Raw genomic sequence first — 21861 nt, 5'->3', positions numbered from 1 at the left:
CATTTGGGCTCATCAGTTAGACATATACAAACCCGGGATTCGAAACCCGTGCCTCTCGCATGCGAGGCAAGCACTCTGCCAACTTCCGGTTTGTTGGCTGTCATGGCTCTTGTAGGCTGCGATGTTGTCTTGCTGTGGAAATAATTATACATAATCTCTCACAATCTGAATATATATATATATATATATATATATATATATATATATATATATGTATATTAAAGCTTGACATTAACAACTTTTTGGAGTTAAAAATTTAGTATTACATAGTAGGGAAAAAATGTTTTTAATACTTTTTTTCATCTTAAGTTTTACAAAAAAATAAAATAAAAAAATATGGTGCGATGAGCTGAATGTATTACTTCTGGTTTCTTTTGTTAAAAATCATGATTATTTTAGCATATTTACACATTTAAAATGTGTTTTTCTTCAGATAAAATCTATTTAGTATTATACATGCTAACTTGAAATGGTTCATCATACAACACTGTTCAAAAAACAAAATGCAACCATTTTTTTTATCATTCTAAACGCATTTTTATCGCATTACTTACACCTTCAAACTCATGATTTGCTACAACCATGAGGATAATAGTATTTTTATGATTGCACTATGTGTCAAACAAGTCAAGTTTTTAAAAATAATTCTTCCACATAACTGAAATGGTAAAAGAAAAAGAAACACTTATATAACCAGATTGATATCATTTAATTTCCACACAAATTGTTAAAACTGTAAAAAAGAAAAAAATAAATAAATAAAAGAATTCAAAATATTAATCCGGTCAAATAATTTTTCCTGCAAAACACAAAACAAAAAAATCACAGACATAGAAAAAAAATAAAAAATAAATAAAGACTGGCTCATTCATCTGCATGATTGTAATTCCTAAAAATCATTTTTTTTCTCGGTTGTTAATCTTTCTGAAGCGGTTGGACAACGTTTTTAACCTCAATGGAAGAGGCCATCATTCTGCAATATAGCAATTGTTCCTGCAATGACTAATTTTGGGCGGAGTGACAAAGCATGAAAGATTTCCATATTCTGTAAATTTAGCAGTAGAAGCATGTAGTTGGGTTCACATATACACGTTGGCACCCGAAATTAAAAATGTTCTTTTTGCAATACTTTTGATTACTCTGAGTTATGGTCTATCACTCTTTTTGAAGGGGAAAAAAAGTTCTTATACCAGAATAAACATCCAGGTATATATAATGAGGCACTGCCTCCAACTCTAACACAGACGACATTTCCGGTGGCTGAAATCTACTACTATTGACAATGAACTTCCACCACTACCACTACTACTTAATGTAACAACACATAGCTATCTTTGTACTTTAAAAAAAAAAATTGTAAACGTGTTCTTGTTTCTCTTGCTTCATATCTATTACAAATTAAGATTTTATATCTGAAACAAAATTATATTCCTATTAATTCTACTCACTTCAAGGAGTGGAGGTGGAGAGTGTAATATATGTTTTGTTCTCATAAAACCATCCTCTCAGGCATAACCTCCGTTTTTTTGGAGGGGGGAAGGAAGAGGAGAGATATAGCATATGTCAACAAAAAATTGTCACAATTGGCTGCTCATTAGCAAATTTAACACTTACATCATATAAACTGGCAAAAATATAGGACCAGCTCAGGGATAATAGTTTTTTTTTTTTACTAGTATTACTTATTCATCTTAGCCAATTGTATACTTAACAAAATACACATTTATATTTTATGGACCTAACAGCTAATTGACTAGTGGCTCGAGATGGAATCAAAAGAAAATTTCAATGGTGTCTTCAGATTTTGTGATCAATTTAATTCTTATTTAAACTTATTTGAATGTTCTGTTAACATATTGACTTCTATAACATGCAAACAAACATTGACTTTTATACAAGACTTCTATTTTAATTTTTTGTTATAATTAACATTACTTTATTATACAAATTTCAATGAGCATGAACAGATTATTATCAATAATGGTAGTAAAAAATTTCAGATTGTTTCTAATTAACTTATAAAACAATCAGTTTATTGAAAAATTTAACAATTTTTCTTTAATCTTTGTAAGACTCATCATGTGTCAATTTTCTATTACCCATAATGTAATGTAACATCATCAGAGGATGTCTTGTGTGTAGCAGAATAGCATGACATGAAGTTGGAAATAATTTAATTTTTCTAATTTTTAAATATGGATACCAATTAATGTAAGCATAATGTGGCATTTGTGGTTATAATGTGGTAAAAAAAAATAAAGTCTATTCTTTTTATGCATTTGTTAATATTGATTAACTTTGTGTAAATTACGTTGTGAATTAAAACATTACTGATGAGATGACATTGCAATATGTTCAATGTTTCAACAAAAAAAGTTGCCTTTTCAATTGATAATACACACTTGGGTTCTCCAGTGTTCCTCCCTTTTCAGACCCCACTTTCAAAACGAGTCTATAATAATATGGATTCTCTCTGTGAATCCAGACTTATTAAACATTCTATATATTTAAACTAATATATGAATTCAATATCTGAAGAATCTGAGCAAAACTTATGAACAATTTTTTTTTTATCTTGATTCCAATATAAAAGGCTATATGTCTGTCTGTCTGTCTGTATCCATATTTTCAAATTATCTCCTCCAGTGTTAAAAGTCGCAGAGCGGCACTAGGGGCCTCAAATGATTGGATTTTTTACAGGCCGTTCTTTTATAGATCTTAAACCAGTTAAAATAGTTTTTAAGGAGTCAAAAATCGGTCAAAATAGAAAAAATCGTTATACATTTTGTACATTCATCTTCGTTTATTTTTTAATTTAAATCAATTCATATGCATGTCACGTTGGTACAGTGGTAATGTCACCAGCTTTGAATGCAACAGTTTTGGTTTTGGTTTCGATTCTAGCTGATGACACCAAAATACTCTTTTTTACTTTGGAAATCATGACTATAGTAATATATATGAAATCTAGACAAATTAAAATATCATATTTACGTGTATTTAACGATCGGGCAAAGTGCTCACCCCTCTTGCTAGTATATATTCAAATTTTAGCTGTTTTTTTTTTAAAGTAATTTTTTTTTAATGTAAGCAGAACTAGTAAATAATTATAACAGATTAATTCCTATTTACTTGTCTCTCCATGCGGGCAAAAATAGACAAAGTTGGTTTTTAATGTACAGAAGATACAGCTCTCTCAAAAAAAGAAAAAAAAGAAAAGAAAAAAGGGACATTCTGGATTGGAACAAAAATAAAAATCGCCCCATTCTAGAACAACCTCTCCTTCACTAATCGAGGGCAGAACAGATACAACATTTTATGTTTATCTAAAAGTCAACTTCATGTTCATTACAATAATTTTAATGTTGTTTAATCAAAGCGAACCATCTTTAGATACGCTTTCTTCTCATACTAAATCATCCTTATTGCCATTTGATTTTTATTGTTGCTGGTTTTCTAGAATAGTGTGATATAAAAAAAATTGGAAGACACCAAAGAAAGTTTCTCTAGAGAAAATGTAAATTACATTGAAACAATTTTAATGAGTCACCGATATATAATTTTTAAAATCAATAGTTACCTCCCCTTATAAGAGGGGTCTAGAATTATCCCATATTACATGATAAAGCTTTTTTAAAAATAAAATGGTAGATCTTTGAGTCATTTGATTCTCTCTCTTGTGGATCGATGATATGGAATTTAATTTTATAATTAAATCTCTTTACGTAAGTATTGGACAACAAATCTATTGTGATTTGTGTTTTGCTTTTGGTGCAAATGGTAACTTTTTGGGGACACTGCTGTTTTGTAGTTTTTGCTTAGCACATAAGAAAAATTCTCTTCCAGTGTTTGAAAATGCTTTTGCTTCATCATGTTTTAAAATAAACACTGCCTTGAAACAGCTGTAGATTACTATAATACCTCTATGTACACACTTTATTTAAAAATGATTTTAATTGTTGGAAAAATCATATATATAAATTTACAAATTCCTTGGTTGAGAATAAGCATCATGAGTGTCCACTTGGGAGAAATCTACCACAGGATAAAATGTGGATGGTAAGTTTAGTAAATACTGTATTACTTTTGTCATTTTTGAGTTTTCCTTCCCCTAGACTAGTTGTTTAACTAAGGCCTTGAAGTCAATTCTGTCCTAATACTAGGTTGGTGCAAAAATAATGTCGATTTTTATGCACACACACACATATATATAGAATATATAATATATATATATATATATAAACGATATTATTTTTGCACTAACCTAATATTTCACCAACAATGTGCAACCGATTTCAGGTTAAAAAAAAGTACATGCCACATAAGACCTGTTTCAATGTGAGAAAAGTATCCTAATAATAAATCTGAATTTCATTTCTCTGGATTAGACACCGTTTTTATAAATAATAATTTATTATTATTGGTTATGAATAAAAAAACGTAATTGTCAGTTTAAACAGCATTTGTCCTCTTAAGCCTCTCGTGTTAAGTATCATCCTCCCTTTTTATATTCCAGTAGTAATCTGCCAACATACCAGCCTTCTATTTTGCTTTAAAACGTTTCTCCATCACTGAAATATCCTGATGGAATTTCTCACCATGTTCATCACTCACATCACTAGGATTCTCTGCCAAATTCTAAAAAGTGATAATTTTGAAAAACACAACCCAATTCAACAAAAAGGCCAGAAATAGATTTTCCATGCCATTGTGCATATAAAAATGGCCACAGACATCCTGTACTTTTATTTTAGTATTGTACAGTGTAATTAGAGGGAGACAGAGAAGGAATCTGTTAACATCTTCCAAGGCTATTAATGAAAATGAATCAACAGATTTGATGCAACTTCAACATGGCGCGTTGAGCCCACAATGTGCTGGTTTACACCCTCCGCACATAGATGGATATATGCAATGGCACAATTTAAAAACAATCGTATTACAATTAATTTTCAAAGCATGCCAATTATTCAATGTGTTTAATCTAAATATCATTGGTTTTGTTAAATAAAATATCTAAGGACTTCTAAGTTAATAAGTAATAGTATATTTTTTACATCATTATAACAATATTGGCAATCCAAGGATGTACAATGTTGATAGTTTTGGAACTGATAAGTGTTTATTACCATTAGTAGCAGTAACACGTAATATTCCAAGAATGTTCCATATCAAATTTGATAAGATTCTGACTAATAGTTTTTGAGTCATAAAATTTTTATTAGTCATAGTAGCAATATAATAATTTTATTATGCCAAGGTTGCTTTAAGACAAGTTTTTGCAATTATGTCTAATAGTTTTGGAGGCTAGCAGCAGCAATAGAAGTCTTTATTAGTAGTAGTTTAAATTTGACCACCTTATTACTCATCTGGCAGACTGGGGATTCTTCGTGCTAAATTTGATGAAATTAAGTCACATATTTTTGGAGACTATAAGTGACTAATACACAATTAGGAAATTCTGTATTATAACATGCATGATGCTTGGATAGGAAAAAAATTTTCAGAAATTAATGGATTCAACTAAATCTCTCTCTGCATTTTGGGGATGAAGAGTTGATTATATTTCATGAAGAGAATATTCTGAAGAAAATAATGTTTATATATATATATATATATATATATATATACTGATATGCTCTTTGATTTTCTTCAGGTGTATAATTCATTTATGTATGGTGATGTTTTCCACATATTTAAATCAGCTTGTTGTTCAATACCTTAAAATTAGTGAATTTGGTAGAGAATTTCATTCTAATGTGCTTTACATAAATTGTGTGTTTTTATTTTGGTATACAAGTTCTCAAGCATTAACAATTCTGAACTCTCACATGTTTTATATGCATGTAAATTTAACAAACTCATAATTTTACCATTTGTAAATTAATGAACACTTGCACATAGAATTACACATGCAAACAGAATGTTTAGATCACATTCCAGTTGATGTATTTGTATCACGCTATGAATGAGTGTCCATTATTGTAAGAATAAACGTTGAAATCGCGTTTATTAGATTTATGTACATACAAATTCTCAGGTAAAAATGTAGAATAGTTAACAGTTGAGAATTGGTAAAAAACAAAAACACATGCAAAACATAACGAAATTCTCTACTGAACCTGGCAAATTATGACACTTGGAAAGATTTATTTTTTAAATGTTAAATTACAAAAAAAATTTCACATTCAAGAACTAAAAAAAGAAAAAAAAATTGTTGAAAATCTTTAAAATCGATCAACACATAAGATTTATTAAGTGTGTAATAATTTTTAAGTGTTTTTTTTTTTTAATATAAAAAAAATTTCAAATGGTATCCACATGTCAAAGTTAAGTAAGTTCAGTACGAAATTTAATTCTAATCTATTTTATATATAATTTGATTTTATTTGTTTACACATTTAAGTAGTAACTATTCTGTAGTTTGACAAAAATATTGACATACACAAATGACCAACAAGAAGATTTAAATGAGAAAATAACTTTTAATACACCTGAAGAAAGCCGGTATATGTATATCTGCCAAAATGTAGAAGGAATAAAAAAAAAAAATCAATGTTGATGAAGACAATAATTGTAAGAAAAACAATTTAAATTAAATTCGTTTGAATCTTTTTATGCTACAATCAGTTTGAATGGAGGATAAGTCTCTTTATTTTTCAATCAAGATTAGGAGGAAAATGTTAACGATAAATTATACTATTAAATAAAATGCATCACATTAGAAAGTGAAATATCAATGCATTATAGGAAATATTAGCAATGCATTGTAGAATATTATCAACACATCATATAAAAATATTATCAATGCATTGTAGAAAATATCAATGCATTGTAGAAAAAATATTATTGATGCATTGTAGAAAAATATTATCAATGCAATGTATTGTATAAAAAATATTATCAATACATTGTGGAAAAGATATCAATGCACAGTATAAAATGTATCATCAATGCATTTTAGAAAAAATATTGATGCATTGCATAAAAATATCATCAATGCGTTATACAATATTATCAATGTATTGTAGAAAAAATATTATCAATGCATTGCGGAAAAAATATTATCAATGCATTGTGGAAAAAATATTATCAATGCATTGTGGAAAAAATATTATCAATGCATTGTGGAAAAAATATTATCAATGCATTGTGGAAAAAATATTATCAATGCATTGTGGAAAAAATATTATCAATGCATTGTGGAAAAAATATTATCAATGCATTGTAAAAAAAATATTAATACATTGTAAAAAAAATATCATCAATGCATTGTAAAAAAATATTATCAATGCATTGTAGAAAAATATTATTAATGCATTATACAATATTATAAATATATTGTAGAAAAAATATCTCAATGCATTCCATAAGAAATATCAGTGCATCATACAAAAAATATCAGTGCGTTGTATAAAAATGTTAACTTATTGTATAAAAAACATTTAAATTATCTACAATTCAAAGCGATTGTAAACTTAGAAAGCAAACTTAAATTTTTTCAAATAGAATTTTTCAAGAAATGATGAATTGACCTGTTCAAGAAATATTTAAATTCCTTTTTGATAATGCTTCTCAATAATGATGCTTAAAGTTTTTTCTTCTTCATTAAATGAGTGATTTTTTTACAAAAAAACATGGCTGATAAAAAAAAATTAAGGAGGGAAATTTTGTCATTTCTGATTCAGCTCAAACGCAATAAATGGCACCAAAATGTCCTGTTATAAACTTCCATTGTTTGTTTTATTTTTTAATTTTTGTTAAAATAAATCTTTTGTTTGAATGATATTTATTTTTTTTTGTTTTCTCATTTTTTTTATTCAATGGAAATCTATGCAAATTTAATTGTCAGATTCATCACAATTATGCTTTCGCCATGAAGCAGTCTGCTCAACATCTGAAGTCACAACTAGTAGAAGCTCCTTCTCTCGACTCTCGAGTTGTTCGCTAAGATAACTGAGCAGCTGCTCTTCATGGCCAATCAGTTCCGGAGCGTCCAACTTGGAGTCCAGATTGTAATAGATATCATCAATCTTGTTAATGGCAATCCAATGCTTTCGTTTGAATGGTAGACGAAGAAGTCCCCACTTGTAGTCTGTTGGGATGTTTAAGATAAAGCCTTTTATATTCTCAAAGACGAGGATGCTGATCTTCCTGAAATCACAAAAAATAAAAACCAACAGAAAGTTATAAAAAATATGGGCAAATCATATGAACATCATTTCTCAGAGGAAAGAGAAAAGGGCAGAATGATTCAATTCTGATATAAAGAAGCTGATCAGGATGGTATTATCATGTCTACTTTTTTCTTTTTTAATGCCCCTTCCATATATTGCTGGTGCTGGCTGTAAAGTCTTGCTGGTGACAATTTTAAATATATTTGTTCAAAACAGATTTGAATACCTCTTACAAAAAAAAAGAAAAAAAAAAGTAAGCTTTTTAATGATAACTCTTAATTTTGTCTACCAGGCCACAAGTACCAAATATAATTTGTTTTGTTTTTTATTATTGTTTGTTTTTTTGTTTATAAAATATCAATCCAAATTTTTATTTAAATAGTTTTATTAAAAGATTTTATAAATACATGCACTCTCAATAAAAAAAAAAAATCTTCGTCACGAATAAATGATATAACTTATTTATTTATTTTATTTTTTCAAATAAAAATAACAATCCAAAGATTAATAACAGTTGTATGAATATATAAAAACCGCATTCATCAACGAAAATCGGTTCTTTTCTTAGTGAAGTCGGCTGGAATCCTTATTCCATAATTTGTCCAAAATGACATTACATTTGTAAGAATTTTTCATTTATTTAAAGTCTGCATTTTTTGGTATAGGCTGTTAAAATTGGCTTCTAGACCAATTTCATACAAAGATAAAAATTTTTCTGTTTTTGATTTTCAAAAAATTTATTTTAGGTGGAGCAGGGGAGAAATTGCCATTGGAAAGTACCGTATGCACAAGCAAAATTTATCATTATTCTCTTTTTTTTTGGATAAGGGAGGGGGGTTATTTTTCACCTTTTTGGGGGGAGAGAATTCAAATTTGTCTTTCTTTGCTCTGTTTTAGGGGTGGGGGTGCCACGTGTCTTCTCCCAATTACATTATATTTGTAAGCATTTTTCATTTATTTGAAGTCTGCATTTTTCATTTATTTGAAGTCTGCATTTTTAGTTATACACTGTGAAAATTGGCTTCTGGACAATACGAAATATAACAAACTTTCTTTAGAAAATTCTTGCAAAATTTTAAATTTTTATTTCATATGAAATATTTTCAAATAAGTTTTCTGTTATAATACCTTTACTTTATATATTATTTTAAAGAGCGTTTTTTTGCTCTAATTGATTAAACTACAATCGTCTTAAAACAATTATATCTACTTTTCAGAACATTGAATAAAAGATGAAAAAAATTTTGTGATGGCGATGAGATTCTTGAAGATGATGAGTGTAGTTGTTGGCCATTGTATGTTGATCAATTAAGTAGAAATACACATGGACGATAAAACGCTTCGGATAATCACAGATTTCAAGGAGGTTCTGCTAAAATCATCATATTTTAAAAACCAACGGACTTTAAGTCCTCAAAATACAATTGCTTTGTTCGAAAATGAATTAATAAATATGAATGTACATTATATATTTTAAGAATTTTAAGCAAGTAAAGTGATAAAAATGTAAACATCATAAAACGGTGTTTTCGGTAAAGTTTTGTAAAGACTGCCCCCTGATTTGTAAATGCTTGTATTGCGTTTGTATTGAGAATTTTGTCATTACCAAAGAAATAGTGCAATATATTCAATTTTAAACAGTCCTAAATTTAAATTTCAGTTTCTTGTGGATAAAATGCATGACAATTCAACTTTGAATTGTTTAACTTCTTTCATTTAATAGATACATCGTATTTTTAAGGAATTGCAGCATAATTATGTGCATTTACAGCAGATTATTTGGAAACCATTAATTTCTGGAGATTTGCAGCAGCATATTCTGATTCCTTGTACAAAAATACAACTATATGCAAAATTCTATTGCTTAATCTTCTGTCTTAAAGATATAACATTTTTACCAAAAAAAAAAAATAAGGGGAAAATATCCAAATGTGTAAAGTACAAAAATAGTAACAACTTCCTTAATTTTAATTGGATTTTTAAAATTTAAAAAGATTCTTTCTTAGCTCATCAAGTTCTTTCTATGTATTCCATTACTGAAATATTTTAAGCCATTTCAATTTTTTCATGTATATTGCTAAATTAAGAGCCTTAGTCGAAGTCAATCCACACACAACTGTTCGAGAACTATCTTCTGAATTAGACATAATGTATTCAATGATTTTCAACCACTTGAGAGATTGGAAGAACAAAAATCTTGATAAATGGGTGCCTCACAAATTGAATGACAACAAAAAAAAAAACGCTGTTATGATGTGTCATCTTCCCTTATTTTATGCAAAAAGAATGACCCATTTCTCAACCGGGTTGTGACTTGCGATGAAAAGTGGGTTCTTTACGATAATTGGCAATGCTCAGCTCAGTAGTTAGATGCCGATGAAGCTCAATACTTCCCGAAGTCAGAGTTGCACCAAAAGGTCATACTGACTTTTTGGTGGTCTGTGACTGGTCTCAGACATTATAGTTTTTTGAATGCAGGTGAAACCATTACGACGAGGAAGTACTGTCAACAAATGAATGAAATGCATCAAATACGTCAACAACAACACTCAGAATTAGTCAACAGAAAAGGCCCAATTCTCTTCCACGACAATACCCGACCGCATGTTGCTAAACCGACCCTGCAGAAGTTGAACAAATTGGGTTATAAATCTGCATCATCAACCATACTCCAACTACTGACTACCACTTTTTCAAGCATCTCGACAACTTTCTACATGAGAAATACTTCAAAAACCTAAGTGATATTCAAAAATGCCTTCAACATTTTTATGTTACTGGCATAAATACACTTATTTTGTGTTGGCAAAAGTGTGTTGATTCTGATGGTGCTTATTTCAATCAATAAAGTTTTGAGCCAAAATATGTTCATCTGACATTAAAAGTTAAAAACCACAAGAACTTTCTTATCAACCTGATAATTTTCAAGAAATTTTGAACAGTATTAATTTAGTGGCTAATTATCGTTTTGCAAAATCTACATAAAAAAGTTTTTAGATATGATGAAAATTTTTTCTTCGGCATACCTACTTAAAGAGACAAAATTAAATGAAATGATAAACACGTTCTATTAAACAAATTGATTCTAAAATTTATGCAAACTGATATCAATTTTCTAATTATACAAGAAACAATATACACTGTGTTTGTTTATAATTTCTGCTGGTAACTTACTTTCGTTTATCAAACCAAACGGTACCACAGTCTTTTTTCTGTAAGGCAGCCATGATGACATTGACATCATAGTTGCCCAATCCCAGCATACTTCGGTGAGGATTTATGAAGTGATCAGGAGATAAACTGAAATAGAAGAAAAGAAAAAACTAAATATGCAGCAATAATAACGGTTTGTATTTGAGGGATTATAAAGTTTCATTATCATTTGCATAAACACATGATCGAGATGACAGATATGTTGGTTAAAATAAAGTGTGCAGGTAACCTTGAGGTTAGGAGCTCAATCATGGCTAACGCCAGCAAAACAATTTAACAAGTTAGCTGAAAAAATATCCAAAGATCTGAAAATTGAAGTGTGCACTGTGTACCGACATGGCTCTAAAAAGTTTGAGTTCAAAATTACATGATGGTTTCATAAGGAACCTGAAGAAGGTTGAGAGGTTAGTCGAAACATTATTATAACAATAACCAAAATTAAGAAAACTGTCAAGAAATTAAATTGTTAACATAAAAAATGCTTGATAAGATAACGATATATATATATATATATATAAAATAAATGACAAAAATCTATATTCCAAATTTCAGGATGTTGACCATCTTACAATTTATTCCTTTAATTCAGTTCATACTTACAATTCTTGACAGTATCTGTTTCATAGCACAAAATCAATCAATTATTATATCAATCAGTGAATCTATTTTGCCTTATCAGAAGAAATAGCAACAATCAATCCATCAAGAAATAGCAACAATGAATCTACCAGAAAGAAATAAAATGCATTTAGACATGATTAAAAAATCCACAAAAGAAAACTATGAGGTATTTACAACTTCTCTTCCAATTTTCCGATTTTTTAATCATGTCCAACGCATTTTATTTCTTTTTGGTGGATTGATTGTTGCCATTTCTTCTGATGAGTTAAGGGCAAAATAGATTCACTGATTGATATAATAATTAAATGATTGATTTTGAGCTATGAAACAGATACTGTCAAGAATTGTAAATGTCAACTGAAAGGAATAAATTGTAAGGTGGTCAACATCATGAAATTTGGAATACAGACTTATTATTTATTCATTATATGCTCTGTAATTACATTGAGCTTCTTAAATAAGGATTAGTATACATAAAAAGAAAATAAGTGAATAAAGAATATTTCCACAGAAAAAAATATATATACATATATATATATACTGGAAAAAAAACAAAAACATCAAGAAGGAATAATTTCATATTCGTATTTAAAATGAAAATGTGTCAAGATACATACAAACTTTTGTATTTTTTTCAAACATATCTGATGAGATGTAACTACGAAAATTTTTAAATAATATAAAATTTAAAATTGTCTGGTTTATGTCGAAACAATTGTAATATCCGAAAAAATACAAATATGGCTTGTTTTTGATTTTTGCCAGTGTATATATATATATATATATATATATATATATATATATGCATGCTCGATTACCGAAGTCTTAATCATGTTGCTTAATATTTGAGTCAATTCACATGGCTTAAATTCTTATTGATATATGTACACTACCATTGGTTAACTGATTTAAAATATTGGAATAATCTCTTTATATATATATATAATGAATATAAAATGAATAAAAATTTACATTCTTCATTGAATTATCAAATTTTCAAACACAAAATATGAGTTTTTTCCCTTATTCCATGGAGTTTCAAAAGAAGAAAAAACTTGTATGCCTAAAAACAAAAATAAGTTAAAGACTCCCAAAATTCATAGAAGCCTTTCCAGATATAAAGTAGAAAATAAAATTCAGTTCTAACTGACACTCTTCTGGGGATTGAAGATACAATTCTCAGTGCAGACGGCACTAAGAATCCAATTGCAAATTATTTAAAACTTCTACACAGTCATGGCTGACGAAACGAGAGCATTATACCCTTGTAAATTAAATAAATGAGTTCTGCTTGAAATTCCTGATTTTGATAGAAAGATTCCCAAATTCGACAAGATACACCTGAAAGAAAGTTGAATCATTGTGAAAATAACACTAAAAATGAGAACAATAGTCCGAATAATCCATGCTTTTTATAAACAACTCGAATCAGTTTCAACTAAGAAAGTCAAAATTAAGTAATTCCTTGATGAAACAAAGTCATCTAACTCCTCTAACCCCCTCCCATCATGAATTGCTGAAAATCTCATGAAAAAGAGAGAAAAGGATAGAAAATACAGCAAAATACTGAAAAAAAATAAATAAGGAAGTAAGGCTCAAACGATTTTGCAAAAAATCAGGGTTTTTTGTTTTTTTAAATTAATTACTAGCATTTCAGCCCGGCGTTGCTCGGGTGTTTGGAGGTGTATGTTGAGCAAAAAAAAAAAAAAAAAAAGTGGTAGTAGGAAGGCAGGCTCAAACCTGTACTGCGAAGGAGGAAAAGAATAGGGGAAAAATGTGACGTCTTTGCTGTTACGACCACCGCCAAACCGGAAGTGACATAGGTTTAAATTAAGGCTAGACAATCAAAAAGAGGGTATGACTTTCGACAATATTGGCGAAAAAAGCGACCCCTCCCTGTCCCAATTAAAGGTTAAGAAATTAATGTTTTTAACCATTTTTTTTCTCGATATTTGTCGTCTGAAAGGTTGAGCTTAAAAATTATCTGGTAAAAATCTGTCGCCTCTGTCGAAAATTTTAGGCAGACAGGCAAACATACATACATACATTTATATATTGGTAGCTCAAATTTTCGACCCAAACCGATTAGAAAGCTTGCCCTATCTCTGAATACCGTTTATGTAAAATTTCAAATGTTTAGACCAGAAATTGAGTAATTTGGTAGAGACCACAGCGGTCAATTTTTTTAAAATTTGACCTCTATTATGACCCCTTAACATTTATCGTTTTGGGCTCAAAGCAAGTTATTAAGTTAGATCCATGTCCAAGGAACCTATATCTAAAATTTAAAGTGTTTAGACCCAAAATTGGCAGAGGAGTTACGTAGCGTTCTCAATGGTCAAATCGTTGAAATTTGACCCCTTAACAGCCAAATTTCTGGCTGAAAACCGATTACAAAGATTTCCCCAAATTTCAGTACCCTGTATATCAAATTTTGAGTCTGTAGACTGAAAATTAACAGAAATCTTGTGTAGGGAAATGTACACAGCCAGACAGACAGATACTTTCACTTTTATAGATATATAGATTAAAAAAAAAAAGTTGAGAACTTATATCCATAGGAAGCTCTAATGATAAGTGGAAATGTGCTTTTCTGAATTAAAACAAATAAGTGAAACTCCACCACAATGTGAAGAACTTACATTCCTGAGTGATTTGGAATCAACAGAGTAAATAGACAAAAGCTATATATGTATATATGAACATGCTAAATTTTAGAATGATTAGCTTAGGAGAGAGAATATACAAGTGAGAGGAAGAGAGAGTAGGAGAAAAAGAGAGAGAAAAAGAAAGTCAAAGGGAAAGAAAGGGAGCATAAAAAGAATGCTAATATGGAAAGCTCTTAATATTAACAAAGATTTGAGATGCAAGCCATTAGCTGACTGCCAATCAATGGCTTCTATATTTGGGATTTCAATTACCCTCCTGCAGCTGGGAAATTAATTGAACACCAAAGGAATTCCAGCCTTAGGGAAATATTTTCAACCAATTCATTTTTAGGTAAGGTATGGGAAAACATCCAAATAGATTTTTTTTTTTTTGTTACTTTTCTTTCTCCAATCATCTTGCAGTAGCTTGCAACCATTTTTTTAAAAATCTCAAATACCAAGAATTCATCCTTACTTGCAATTTGTAAAACAGAAAACATAGAAAAGTTTGGGACTATTTAATCCAACTTAATTTCATATCACAGGTCAGCTTTTCATAAATGGTGTGTAAGTTGGTGCGATAAATTGACACTAGTTTTGCTACAAATTTTTTGAGAGTAAAAAAAAATAAGCAAATGCAGGACAGAATTTGTTGACAGAAAAAGATTTAAAAATGCATGGCGTAATGTCAATGGGATGATATGTTAAAATTAGCTGTGTTTTCTTTTTTGACTAATATTTATATTTCGATGAAGCAATTCTTTCCCTTTTCTTGTGGTGCAGAGAACAGTCATTAGTTATGTCTTAGTTATGTCTTGGTGAAATGTCTAATTGAGATATTCAAACATTTGCCATGTCATAAATATATATATATATATATATATATATATATATATATATATATATATATATATATATTTAGTAAAACTGGTAATTAGTAAAAACCTGAAGAGAGTGCTCAATACTATTGCAAAGCAAATATGTGTTTTATTTTTTTTATTACCGTTTTATCTGTTTGGTTACATATGTTTCGGATGTTGCACCATGTTTCCGATTCAGCAGCTTCATCAAACCTTACAGAAATGGTTATTAATATTTGGAAGAAGTGTTTTAGAGGAAATACGAGGAAAAAAAAAAGAGGGGGGTTAAGAGATAATAAGGGGGAGGGAGACGGGTATCAACAATATTTAAGTTTTGAAGGTTAAAATACATTAGATTCTAGGGTGTGTAGGGGGTAGCAGATTCAGGTAGGCGTGGGTGGAGATATATGGATATATGGAGGGGGAGAGAGGATGGTAAAAAAGGTGGGTAAGGAGAGGAGGGGGAGATTACAATTTTAGGTTTTTAAAGTTTTGGCTGCTTTTGGTTGTTTAGCCAGGTATATGAAATAGATGAGAGAGAGAGAGAGTGGGGGATAGAAAGAGAGGGAGAGAGAGAAATTCTAACAAATGTACATTTCAGTAAAATAAATAAGTCGATTAAAAACGAGATCGCTAAAATACACCCGAAGCGCTTTTCGCTCAGACTAACTTTTCAAGGGTATATATGTCTGAAAAATGATTTTTTTTAGAATATTAGGTAGTGGAATGGAGTAAGAGCGGAGAGGAAGTTAAACAAAACTGTGACTACCTAAATAAGTCTAACTGAAGCCGGAGGTTTCTCTGTTTGCACAAAGTAGGGGGGGGCTCGAAATGACGGCAAGTGCCTTGAGGATAGACAGGTGGAACTTTGTACGTCCTCGGTGCAAAACAGAAAAACACTCCGGAGAGAATGCAAGACCAGAATCCTTTTTATCGACCAAGTGTTAGCCGATGGACAATTAGACCTTCTGGTAGTAGGTTGATGGTCTCGGATGGAGCGGGGAACATGTTGGGCGATCTTAACCTGGGTAGTCTTTGTGCAAATCTACTTATTTATTTTACTGAATTGGACATTTGTTACATGTAACTTCCCCCATTTTGTTTTCTCTTTTTTCCTTACCCCGTTTTCCATCTTATTTTAGTCGACTAAATTTCCGCTATGGTTCCTTTCTTCTTCATTTTATAATTCTGCCAATCGAATAAAGATTTATATATATATATATATAGTCTGTTTATTATACAAACATTATTGGTTACACATGTGCATACGTTTCGGTGGAATCCCTATTTAAAGAGACCCACCTCATCAGGCCAGAAAAGGAAACTTATATATATATAGGTATATCTATACTGGTAGCCAATTTGAATATTGAAATGCTCATATCTTTGATTCTATGGGACGAAACTACATGAAAATTTGCAGGCTTATTGAAGATTATAATACTATTCAATAGTTAAAATTTTATAACAATTGGTAACTCCGCGCAAAAAAAAAATCCCTATATTTTCAAACCAATAAAATACGCTCAAATTTGCCTACATTTTGTATATATACACAAGAGTACATACCTTGCATTTCTTCAAATATTTAAATATATCTCTTCATGGGACAATACTGAAAAATTGATTTTTTTGATACAATGAAAAATAGTCTGTCTGCAGCATATATAGCAGAGTTTTTAAATGGTACCTTTTCTTTTATCATAAATTGGACTCATTATTAAGAAAAAATTAGAATAAATGGTGAGGTGCACCTGGCTTGAACAGGAGATCATTCGATCTGTTAAATGCTCTACCACTAAGCTATATCTCCAGATTACAATAAATTTGTTTTTATTAAGAAATGATTTGCTGAGATTGAATTATCTCCTATGGCCGGTGTAACATAAAATATTCCCCTGTAAAAATTCTTTTTTATCTATAAAGAGAGAAAAGCTATTTTTAAGATAAGACTTTTTTGATTTTCGACACTTATCGGATGAATTTCTAAGAACACTGAATAAATAAGCTTTGTGTGAAATTTGCAAAAGAGCTATTTCGGAACCTATAAGGAAGGAACTCGTACACAAATTTATATATATATATAATATAAAGCTGAACGTCTGGTATAATAAAATTGTGGGGTCTGCCTTCGCGCCTGGCCTCCATAGAATGGAAATAGGCACAAACTTTAATAAAGATTTTTCATATCTATCTGCGTAAGTATACTTTCATAATTATGTTTCAGTTTGAAGAAATATGGTATAATAAAATTATGGGGTGTTCGTTCGTGCCTGACCTCCATAAAATGGAAATATGTCACAAAGTTTAACAAGGTTTTTTAATATAGATCCACAGAATATTGTGATAAGTGTTTCAGTGTGAACAGGTATGGTATAATAAATTATGGGGTTTATCTATTTTATTTTCACTTTCATCATATTTTGCTTTCGTTTTGATACCCCCAAATTCGAAGCTATCTCTTTACAGCCCTTCCTTTTCATAACCTATCATACTTCCATAAATCAGAGTCCATTTTCTGTAGGCTGTTTTTGAACCTAGTCAACGACGGGTACTTTTGCTAGTATATATATATATTAAAAAAAAAAACAAAAAAAAAAACAAATGCTCACCTTTCACTTACAATTTAAAATTACCTCTTAGTATTTCTTTTTAAGATGCTTTGTTATGTTAGAAGGCTACAGATAGAGTTGATGGATATCACCAACCTAGTTGTCATCCCTAACCTCATAGTACCAATATTCAACACAGTCTTGTTAGAATTCTTTGTGAACACAGACATATTCACTTTCTTAGAATTTAGAGTATAAAATATTTACACAGTGTCTGTCATTACGACCATGTAGCAAATATTTGCAGAAGCATCTGTCCTTCATACCTTTAAGTTGTGTGTATATTCACTGTCCCCTAAACAAATGTTGGGGTATGAGGTTATATATTCTTACTAAATATTGCATTGTAGGTCTTTTTCTGGTGGCTATTGGTGATGATGCTTAAAATATACTTTATTCACTTAACTAGTCATATTTCCTTTGCTAAGAGTTGTTCTTAGTTAAATCATTCATACAGGATGGACAGGAAGTGGAGGAGCACTTACATTTACCAAAACATCGCACAAGGCCTATAATATATGGCCTACAAATTACAGCCAATGTTTAACCAATCCTGTGACTAATATTTTTCTAAAATTTTAAATGAGTTTTAAAAAATTTATATTTTGCCTCGTTTGAACTCTGCATTGGCAAAATTGAAGTTAGCCTCAACCTACCAAGTGCAAGCAGACCATCAGTTAACAGTTAATGTTAAGATCAGTCAGGTACATAGTTCTTATTCACTGAAGAAAAGAACCCACTCCTCTTCCGAGAATCTGATTGGGAAAAAATAATTTTCATATGAGAAAATGTATTTAGAGAACGAACACACACACGCGGTTTCTGATGTAGCATCACTAAAATAATCTACACAGCAACTGTTTCATTTCAATTTTTTCTTCCCATATCAAATAATTTAGTGAATAAATGAATACTCAACTCCTTATAAGGAGTTCCAGCTGACTGCAAGGTTATCCCTCCTTGTCAATCATACTGAATAATGGATTCCCAGCCCTCAGCCCTCTTCAATCATACTGAATAACCAACAGTATTTGTGAAACTCATACCAACATTTAATATCATACAATATGCAACATATGTAGAGATTATATTTGATTTACCCATTTGACAATATATTAAATTCTTTATAGATTATTCAACGTAAAAGCACACTATGTTACAAATTATTCATTATATACACAAGATGTCATTTATGATATTTCTATCAATTATGCTAATCATCTATACAAATAGGAATTCGTACATTATTATGCAGACTCATTTTTCAGCATATCAATCTTTTAATGCCAAGGTTGGCAAGGTATTTTAAAAGTTATCTCCCGTGAACCATAGTCAAGTTGTCTCCCCTGAAATATACCTCGTCAAAGTGAGAATATACTTTTAAATTTGGAAATACAAAACAGAATCTCACATGCATATTGTGAGATTTGAGCTTGATGACGGCTGGCCATCAGATGTCCGTCCTATTTATGGGTCGCAACTATCTTTCAGATAGAAATTTAACCAGGGGTTACTTTAACTATTCCAGCATGTCGCTTTTCTGTTGGTTACTAAGATTCATATAAGAATAGTTCCCAGATCATGCAAAAATAAGTGACATTTACTTAACATGCAGGTTTTATAATGTAAAACAAGGCATGACAAATGTACAACAATTAATCCTGTTAATTCTCTATTTGTGTGATATTTAGACATATCATTCCAGCAACTTCGGATTCTTTTGTCAATAACAAGAAACTATTAGTTTTAATTTAACCAGACTGGCAGGCTGTTTTTTGTATCTGCTAAAAATCTTTGTAAAAATGTACATTTTTTTTTCTTCTCAGACTGATGGGTTGACATTAAGGAGGATTAAAGAATCTGTTGATATATATTTACTTTCATTTTTATAGTTTTTTTTTGTAAACATTTACTAAAAAAAAAAAACAAAAAAAACATCTACAATTTTAAAATTAAAGAAAATTTTTTTCTTTTAACTTAAAAGAAATATATATTTTTAAAAATGTTGTGACCCATAAATAGGACACACGTCTAATGGCTAGCCAGCATTAAGCTCAAAACCATCGATTTCAAATCTTGTACTATACATGTGAGAATCTGTTTTGTATTTCAAAATTTAAGAGTATATTTTCATTTTGATGAGTTATATTTCAGAGGAGACAAATTGAATATGGTTCACTTTTGTTTTTAACATTCTTCTTCGGTCTGAAAAAAAAAAAAGAAAAAAGAAAATTTGTGTATTTTTTTTACAAAAAGTTTTAGCTACCCCATGAAAAAAAGAAAACGGAAACAATTTATTGTTCTGAAGTATCACAAAAATAGAAAATCAGCAGGAGTAGATATGCCGTTGTCATACATTTATCGCACCTTGATTTGTTGTTCATAAATAGTAAAACCGCGTTACATGCCCATAATTTTCTACTGTTTACCCTGGTAATCCATGTTAATTTTATTTTTGTAAATAGACTTTTAACATGGATTTTTCATTAGTAATTATCTGTAATTTTATCCCTTTTATGTATCATGTACATCTTACATTAATCTTTGAACAACAATTTCTTTGAGAAATAAATATTTGACAATAAATCTATTCTTATGCTTTTGATTTGGTTTGGTGATGACACACTTACGAAATACCACTGATGAAGTCACTGTTTGAACAAATTATAATAGAATTTTTCTTGTCCATAAATGTTTATATTTTCCAAGTTGACAGCATAACAGCTTTGGCAATTGTATTCATTTTCAGTTAGTGAGAGGGGACTTAATAGTTTTTATTTTAATGGAGAGTGGGTGCGTTATCGGCAGCTCCCGTTACTCTCGCTTCTCTTTATTTGTCACTCAGTCCTTGTATTTTAATGAGTGATTTTTCTGACAAAGGGCGGAGAAAAAGCTGTATTCTAGGTTGGCAGTATTTTGAGTGAACAACCACCAGATATGTCGGAAATTTTCTGCTTCTATGTCTATCCTTGTTACCATGTCACTAGTAAAGGTGCTGGAGGTAAACGTTCTATCTGGGCTGACGTTATCCGCCTGATAGTCAGGGACCCGAACCTTGGATTAACCACTAAGGAGTCTGTCCTATCAGCAGGTACAAAGTATTGGGGCTGCTGTATTGCCATTTGGTGAATGGGTTCTGGACCATGCAGTAGCTTCTGGTGGGGCCTCTCGATGCCATATTAGTGAGTAATTGTTACGGCTTTACCTTTTCATGTGCTACAAAAAAAATTTCTTCATTTGTATTTCTCTCTTACTTTCCCTCTCTGCCCTGCTTCAAGCAAGTCAGTCGACCTAGTCCATAATTCCCAAAACTCCATCATGAAAAGTTTCAATAAAAAATGCACGATTAAACCCGGATCTCCAACTTCTAACGTAGACCCCCACTACCATGTCTCCTTCTCGAACATCAGGGGTCTACATTCTAACCCAATTACAGGAGACTAAACCAGACATATTCTTTTTAAGTGAAACTGGCATTGGACAGACTATTTCCCTAGATGAGTTTGTAATTAAAGGATACTCTAACTTAACTTACAAATCTGACCCCCAAGATCGCCATGGCCATGGAATATGTGCCTATATAATAGATGGGTTTCCATGTGGTAGGGACATCTCCAGAGAAGATCCTAACTTACCCTATATGTGCTTCTGGGTTGCACTTGCTCAAACTACTGCATTTATATTTGCTCTCTATCACCCCCACAACAGCGGAGTTACTATCTTTAAAAGT

The 21861-nt window shown here is 30.4% G+C and overlaps 1 protein-coding gene across 1 annotated transcript in view; it reads right to left on the bottom strand.

The window, feature by feature from the left end:
- Positions 1-685: 685 nt before the first annotated feature.
- The window catches only part of LOC145279910 (josephin-2-like), a 79560-nt gene continuing 58384 nt past the window's right edge, over positions 686-21861 (bottom strand). The window contains exons 2-3 of the mRNA XM_080131467.1: positions 11352-11477; positions 686-8154 (exon numbers count right to left, since the gene is read on the bottom strand). Of these exons, the coding sequence (XP_079987593.1) occupies positions 7842-8154; positions 11352-11477 (439 nt within the window). The 3' untranslated portion in view covers positions 686-7841. The remainder of the gene's footprint in view (positions 8155-11351; positions 11478-21861) is intronic.

This window comes from Euprymna scolopes, chromosome 7, assembly GCF_053919585.1.
Source record: "Euprymna scolopes isolate OS-2025 chromosome 7, ASM5391958v1, whole genome shotgun sequence".
Classification (NCBI taxonomy): domain Eukaryota; kingdom Metazoa; phylum Mollusca; class Cephalopoda; order Sepiida; family Sepiolidae; genus Euprymna; species Euprymna scolopes.
This window is presented reverse-complemented; position numbering and strand designations above follow the sequence as displayed.